Source organism: Necator americanus, chromosome IV (assembly GCF_031761385.1).
Source record: "Necator americanus strain Aroian chromosome IV, whole genome shotgun sequence".
Lineage (NCBI taxonomy): Eukaryota > Metazoa > Nematoda > Chromadorea > Rhabditida > Ancylostomatidae > Necator > Necator americanus.
Window position 1 is genome coordinate 16,772,336 of NC_087374.1, and position 7,742 is coordinate 16,780,077.

Here is a 7,742-nt window from a genome sequence, read left to right on the forward strand (position 1 = left end):
ATACGTTTTCTTTCGTTAATGATATCTTTTTGATTGTCTAGAACTCTATAAGATCTTGAATGAACTTCTGACGGCAGGATGTTGATTATTTACATCGACAGTTTGTTTGTTCAGAAATTTAGGCAGAGGTATCCGCCAACGGATAAAAAATGAACGATCCCGACATAAAAGTTTTACAAGACGAGATCAAGGCGATGGGTGATGAAATTAGGTCTTTGAAGACGGAGAAGGCCGATCCTGCCTTGGTTTGTGTTAGATAGTGCGTTATTTCGATGTCTGAGCTCAGCATCATTCTGCATTGTGGTGTGTCTTTTCTGCAAGTATTACTCGCGTATTTTGTAGAACGACGGAGGACTTATCTTCAAATTATTGCCTGAGGTTTTTCACAAGTCACAAGCCTAGTTTGGTTGTTTTATTTTTTATTTTGCTTTAGTTCGTTCCTCATAAATGCAACAACTGTTCTGTAATTATCACATTTTTTTCTAGGATTCTCTCTGTCCTTTCTAAAGAAGCTGTTATTTTTTTGAGCAAAAAAGTTTTTTTTTCTAGTGGCGTTGGTTTTCCAAAGATGATTCCTTCTCGTTTTCTCTGGGGATGCACATATTATTCTACCGCAGTGAAGAAACCTATCATTTACACACACCGCAGTGGCAGAAGGGTGCGCGTGCTTCTAAAAATCCCCCTTACTGAGTAGTGCAATATGAAACGACTTCGTTAAATCCTGTTTTTTTTATATACAATGAAATAGTCGGGTCAAAAATTCTTGAAGCGCGGTGCGCTTGCTTATGAGGCTGCGTTTGAAGTGCGAGGTGGGGCTACGACTGGCTTTGATTGGACTACAGCTATGAGTGGAGCTAACGAGAGTCCCATGTCGATGCCAACAGCTCGCTCCATCGCACCGCTGATAGCGCAGCCGCTTACGCACCTTCAACGAGCTTCAAGTCGTTTTCACCCGACTACATGTACATTAGCCCATGATCACTACTCACTATTCAGATCAAGGCGAAAATTGCTGCTATGATAGAGAAGAAGAAACTTCTTGGTGATGGTCAAACAGATCAAGGGAAATTTGTACTGAAAACCGCCAAAGGTGAGGGAAGAGTTTTGTAGATTTTCTGAGAAGAAATCTTTATTCTACTGGTTTTGGTTCATGTTGTCTTTTACAACTGTTCATTTTATCGCCTTCAGGGACGCGAGACTATGGTCCTAAATCAATGGCTGTTAGAGAATCTGTGCTTAAAATCGTTACGGATGCCTTTAAGCGACATGGTGCAGAAACAATTGATACACCAGTTTTCGAGCTAAAGGATGTAAATTCTTATTACTATTATTTTCTTAGAAATCTTGGTGCCATATGAGTACTAACTAAACATTCGTTGTCTCTTGCAGCAGTGTATTGTTTTAGGTTTTGATGGGAAAGTATGGTGAGGAAGGCGGTAAGCTCGTTTACGATTTACAAGATCAAGGAGGCGAACTATTGTCATTGCGATATGATCTAACGGTTCGTTCCGGCGGTCGTAGTCTTGAGTTTTCATATTTATCAGATTTTTCTTGCACAAATGCATACCTTTTCAAAGCACTTCGCAATCGCCTGCATTTAGGTTCCGTTTGCTCGATACTTAGCTATGAATAAGATATCAAACATCAAGAGGTATCACATTGCGAAGGTTTATCGTAGAGATCAGCCGGTCATGACAAGAGGACGATACAGGGAGTTCTACCAGTGTGTGAGTGGCAGTTATTGTTGCATTTACCTCTCTTTATCTTGATCACATTCTGGTTTTTTTTTCTAGGATTTCGATATCGCGGGACAGTATGATTTGATGATTCCCGAGGCAGAGTGTTTAAAAATAGTTGACGAAGTTCTTTCGAAACTCGAAATTGGCGAATTTTATGTCAAGGTCCATTTTCCTTGTGTTATATCTTCTGTTCACAAAAATTCGAGCTTACTCTATTTCAGTTGAACCATCGTTATATTCTCGAAGGAATGTTCGCCGCGTGTGGAGCAGGATCAGATCACTTCAAAACTGTTTGTTCATCCATAGACAAATTGGACAAGCAACCATGGAACGAGGTTTGCCAGAATCCTGGAACAGTGGTTTTTGATTTGATCTTTCCTCAAATCAGATCTGTAACATTTACTTTTTCGAACTATTTTTCATTTGAGTTGTCCACTCTGTGTTTCCCTTTCTTGTAATTCATATATCTTATGTAGATTCGCGTATTTCATACTGACAGGATTTTTAAAGCCGTATTCTTCATCATTTTCTGTCACAGATTATCATTTTGGTTGCAGATAGAAGAAGAGTTGATTAAAGAGAAAGGATTATCAGGGGATAATACAGAAAAACTAGGAAATTTTGTCAGGTTAAGAGGTGGACTCTTTACTACTTAACCCGTAACTGTAATGAACATTGAAATTCCAATTCTGAACTTACAGAATTCAATCCTTCTATGGGTAATATTGAGCTTTTGGATAAATTGATAGGGTTCGAAGAGCTTGCGAAAAATGAGCGTTTCAAGAAAGGTATTGAAGAACTGAAGGTGAGCTTTTCTCGCTTAGTACTTTTACGAGATTAGTTTCATAGTAGTTCAGATTCTCGTGAATTATTGTGCACTTTTTGGTGTGGGATCCATAAGATTTGACCCTTCCCTAGCCAGAGGACTGGATTACTATACTGGTGCTATTTACGAAGCTGTTGTTCCGAGTAGGTCCCATTTTCACATTTTCAGCACTTTACCTTCTTCACTTGTAAATGATTGTTTACTACGGGGCTAATCACTAGTCTTCTTTCTTTTCGATCTTTAGAAGCTCTGGAAGGTGTTGATCTAGAAGCAAATGGCGAGGAGCAGAAAGGTTTGCCTGTGGGTGTTGGATCGGTTGCCGCAGGAGGAAGGTGAGTGTGTTTTAGTCCCCTATTGTCGGCTAATTATTAACCTTCCTGATCGTCAATTGCTTGTAGTTCCTTAGGAAAGAAAAAGCGCGGAATGTCTTTTCAGGCCTTTCCAGTGGATTTCATCTTTAATTAAAAACAAGAAAGGTTTTTCTTTCTGGTTTGAAAGATAAAGGTGCTTGACTCGATTCTTCATTTATTTCACAATTAATGAATACATCGATTTCAGGTACGATGAACTGGTTGGTAACTTTATAGGAACCACAGGTCCTAAGGGAAAAGAAAAGCGGCAAGATGTGCCTTGTGTAGGAGTTTCCTTTGGAATAGAGCGATTGTTTGCTATAATGGAGGCGAAAATGCAGGTTTGTTTAGTTGTGATTGATATACTGATTGTTTAATTTTTTGCTTGATTTGTTTGCTACGTTTCTTACGTATCTCAAGGACTGTGTATTTCTTACTTACTCTTTACATATAAAGATGGAGCAGATGCAAGTGCGCACTACTGAGACTGAAGTGTTCATTGCCTCTGCGCAGAAGAACCTTTTACAAGAGCGAATGAAGCTTTGTAGACAACTTTGGGATGAGGGGTTCAAGGTTTACATTTCTTCTCTTACACATCTATGTACTTTAATCCTTACTTATTTTCTTCAGGTAGAAATGGCATATAAAGCTAATCCGAAGTTGCTAACTCAATTGCAGTACTGCGAAGATCGTTTCATTCCATTAGTACTGATAATTGGTGAGCGCGAATTACAGGAAGGTGTTGTTAAACTACGAAACGTAAAGACAAGAGAAGAACAGGTGATTGATCGTCCACTTGTTATTACGCTATTATTGTCAATATCAATTTTTAGGATGTACCTCTTACTGAATTGACATCCATAATTCGATCTGCTCTTGCTCTTATTTGAGAATATAGTTTAAAAAACTTCAAATCTGATTAGTTTCAATATTACATATAGCATTTCTATCATTTCACTTCCCTAGTCATTATAACACATTACAACCTTCTTCTCGTTGTTGAGTTCAGAAAATCCCGTATGTTTTCGGAACTGAAATATGTTCTTTCTGTTTTCCCTTTCTAGTTCCAATGTTGTTACTGACCTGCACTTCGGGGTTTGTGGCTGGAGTTCTGCATATTTATTACAATTGTTTTGGTTATTCTATTGATGGTGCGCACGAGAGTTGTTATTGTTATTTTATTGAAGTAAAACTTTTGCCCGTCAATCTTATGTTTTTATGAGTTCCTTGGAAGTTTTAAACTTTTAGTACTTCTGTGAACTACATCTAATCCTACTTCTGGGCGACTTCGGAACTCAGATATGTTAAGTATGGATTGTAGGGGAAGATGTCGATGTCAAAGTCGTCATACACGCAGTACAACAGGAAGAACTGGGAAGATGCTGATTTTCCTATTTTATGTCAAACATGCCTCGGGAGTAATCCATACTTGAGAATGGTGATTTTATATTAGTTTTGTGTTTGTTTTCTTTCTGCGTTTTTTTTGTATTAATTAAGAAACCTCACATGTACTACAGTCGAAACGAAGTGAAGCACGGTGCAGTTGCGTAAGCGACTGCGCTCGTAACGGTGCGGTGGAGCGTAGCAGTTGAGATAGTGGCCGAGCGCTTGCTAATACCACCCACCGCTGCAGTTGGGATGTCACCACCTCGAATTCGACCGCTGTCTCCACCGCGCCACTTCTTTCTTTGAGAACACAAGATTGAATGCTTACGCCACTGCTCCGTGCTTCATTTCGTTTTGACTCCACTATAGTTAGAGGATGTTCCTGTTCATCACAACAGTTTCTGCCCACAATCTTTTAAAAATGCTACTGTCTAGGAGACTTCATTTTCCCGCTTTTTTTGCTTTTCAGACTCACCATATTTCGCTTGAACGGTTAGTGTGCCCCAGTGGAATTTCCTAGAGCCGAGCGCAGCCGCTTGCGTAACTCCACCGCGGTTCATATCGTTTTGCCCCTACTATAACAATTCTGGGGGAAAATGTCGTTGGGGGGGGAGGGAGGCCACTCAGTGGCGCTCTTAATTCCCGAAGCTTTAACTTACTTTTTTCTCTTAGTAACATAAGTTTACATGTCATAGATCCTCGAAGACTAATGCTTAGGCCTTACGGTCCCGATTGATTTGATTATTTACTTCAAGAAATAAGGGCGCCAATAAGTGCCCCCTACCCAGCGACACTTTATCCTTTTTGTATTTTTCTTGATCCCTTGTTCTTTTTTTTCAGTTTTGAAAAAAAAAAGCTTTTTTTAAAGATGAAAGACAAATTTGGCAAGGAATGCAAGATCTGCGAGCGTCCTTTCACTAACTTCCGTTGGCAGCCGGGAAAGGGAGCACGTTATAAAAATACTGAATTGTGTCAGACGTGTGCTAAAGTGAAAAATGTTTGCCAAACATGCATGTTCGATTTGGAGTACGGTAAGTCTTTTTTTAAAATAGTTGGAGCGATATTAGTTTCATAGAAACAAGCAATATTTTCAGGACTTCCTGTACAAGTGCGTGACGCTGCTCTTCAAATTGCGGATAACATTCCTCGTCAAGGAGCGAACAGAGACTTCTACCTTCAGAATGTGGAACGGTTACCCTTTTTTCTTCTTGTTTCTAGTTTTTTTCTTCCTGAACTCGTGTAATTAATCTTCAGTGCTCTTGCCAACACCGATGGAACAACACCTATCGGAGCACTGGCAAATGTTGGTGAATCGTCAGGGACCGAGATGTTGAAGCGGTTGGCCCGCACTGCTCCTTATTACAAAAGGAATGCTCCACATATTTGTTCATTCTATGTGAAAGGCGAATGTAAAAGAGGTGAAGAATGTCCATATCGGTGAGTTGTATGGTATTTTCTTATTGATTTTGAGCGGAATCATGTCTATAAAATGAGATGTATGATATTCAGGCACGAAAAGCCGTCAGATCCAGATGACCCGTTGTCTACACAAAACATCAGGGATAGATACTACGGAAGTAATGACCCAGTTGCTGAGAAGATTATGAACAGAGCGAAAGTGATTAATCCTTTTATTTTAAATAACCATTTTGGATATTCTTTTTCGTTATTTCTTCTGCGGTGCAGGTGTAGTGTAGCTGTTAGAGGTTCCGCTTCCTGCATGATCGATCGGAGGTTCGAATCCGCCCTAGTGCTCACCAAACCTTTCACCCCTCCGGGGTCGATAAATTGGTACCAGACTTGTCTAGGAGGATAGAAGCACTGACTTGACACATCGGCTAGCCACCGCAAGTCATTGTATAGGCCAGATACACGTTCGTCAACCTCAAACGATTCTGAATTGAAGTGAACGTGGGGACGCATCCCAAGCGGATTGATTAACGCCAGACACTTTATCCTTTATCCTTACTTTCTTCTGCAACAATCCACAGTTTTTCCCTCATTATTCTTCAAACAAATGAAAACAAGACACATTGAGTCTTTGAGAACGTGTTCCTACTTATCTGTGTGGGAGTGTACCGTCCCGTATATATGGGTGGAGAGACGTTGCAGAATAAATCAAATCTATTTTTGTTGTAGATAATCAATTGTTTGAGGTATGCATGCTTCAGCCGTGGCTGGATTGCTGTTTTAGGCTATGCCAGCATTGGAACCACCTGCTGACACCACCATCACGACACTTTACGTTGGAAATCTCGGACCTGCTGGACAAATTACGCAAAAAGACCTAAAGTAAATTCTGTTCGCTCCCATTTTCACTGTCTTCCTTTCATTGAGTCTCAGAATATCCCATTTCAGCGACTATTTCTACCAATTTGGTGATATCCGCAGTCTGAGGTTGCTGGATGCGAAGTCCTGTGCCTTCATACAATTCACAACAAGAGAAGCTTGCGAAATGGCTGCGGAAAGATCGTTCAACAAACTGTTTTTGAAGGTTGGTTTTTTTTTTTCTCTGAGAAATTAAACACGCTGTTAAATTGTTATGTTCAGTATACTTGGGTGTATTGCAATCCTGTATGCAACCCCTAAACAATATTCTTTATAGGGTCGCCGCCTTGTAATACGCTGGGGACAACCGCAGGCACAGAAATCTGCCGAAGAGCGTCCTATCAATCCGGTACCATCGCTTCCAAATCGTATGTTTCTCGTGTTTCATTTTTGGAAGATTTGGTATTAACTGAATGAAAGTCGCTCTTCTTTGGTTGTTTTGTCGACGGTTTTCAAAAATCCAGTCAACGCTCCATCTCAGCTTGCCCTGTACCCGACGACTTGACTCCGTCCAGTTCAAAACGCCAAAGGCTGGATCCACTGAATATACCTCTGCCACCTGTCCCACCAACGTTTGCGCCAACAAAACTAGTGGTACCACCATCCCGTCCAACGACGAGTTCGTGTTTTCATGTTATGTTGCTGTTTATGTCGTCAGAGTCGCTTCATGGTAGCATTTTGTGGACTGTTTGACTTAAATATTTTCAGGTGCATCGTTGCCAACAACAGGAGATGAGACGAGCAACTCCAACTGCACTGGAGGTATTTACTATCCGAGCCAAGATCCTCAAAGACTCGGCGCCAAAGGAGATGTCATCGACGACTAATTTTAGCACGTTTGTGATTTCTATTTCAACACTGTGACATCTCTCTGCACCTCAATTTTATTTCCTTGTTGGTTGCCTCACATTTATAATATTGCGTCCTCCAATGATGGACTTTTGTACAGATAAACATGAATAAACTTGTTGCTTGTTTTCAAGTTCGTGCCATTGTCTCTGTTGTGGAAGTGGGAGGAACGAAGAAACAATTCTTTTTTGAGGACTGCTAGATAATAGGGATGAATTATTGAACTCAAGCTTCAAAACAACCTTCATGTGTCGTACACATGAT

General features: G+C 40.4%; 1 protein-coding gene across 3 annotated transcripts; it reads left to right on the forward strand.

Moving 5' to 3' along the window:
* Positions 1 to 149: 149 nt before the first annotated feature.
* RB195_001578 (uncharacterized protein) lies at positions 150 to 7,456 on the forward strand (the record flags this gene model as incomplete). Of its 3 annotated transcripts, XM_064198423.1 has the most annotated exons (24): positions 150 to 245; positions 997 to 1,090; positions 1,189 to 1,310; positions 1,406 to 1,501; positions 1,602 to 1,727; positions 1,794 to 1,901; positions 1,961 to 2,074; positions 2,297 to 2,375; positions 2,441 to 2,544; positions 2,597 to 2,708; positions 2,810 to 2,897; positions 3,124 to 3,256; positions 3,372 to 3,488; positions 3,546 to 3,695; positions 4,237 to 4,353; positions 5,170 to 5,332; positions 5,396 to 5,492; positions 5,556 to 5,738; positions 5,811 to 5,919; positions 6,496 to 6,593; positions 6,660 to 6,795; positions 6,907 to 6,997; positions 7,111 to 7,248; positions 7,338 to 7,456. In XM_064198423.1, the coding sequence occupies 24 exons, from the start codon at positions 150 to 152 to the stop codon at positions 7,454 to 7,456; spliced, it is 2,790 nt and encodes a 929-aa protein (XP_064054304.1). The 3 variants fall into 3 exon arrangements, with proteins under 3 accessions (XP_064054304.1, XP_064054305.1, XP_064054306.1); XM_064198424.1 differs by lacking the exons at positions 4,237 to 4,353; positions 5,170 to 5,332; positions 5,396 to 5,492; ... (5 more) ...; positions 7,111 to 7,248; positions 7,338 to 7,456 and adding an exon at positions 3,749 to 3,805; XM_064198425.1 differs by lacking the exons at positions 150 to 245; positions 997 to 1,090; positions 1,189 to 1,310; ... (9 more) ...; positions 3,372 to 3,488; positions 3,546 to 3,695 and having other exon boundaries at positions 4,243 to 4,353.
* Positions 7,457 to 7,742: the final 286 nt, after the last annotated feature.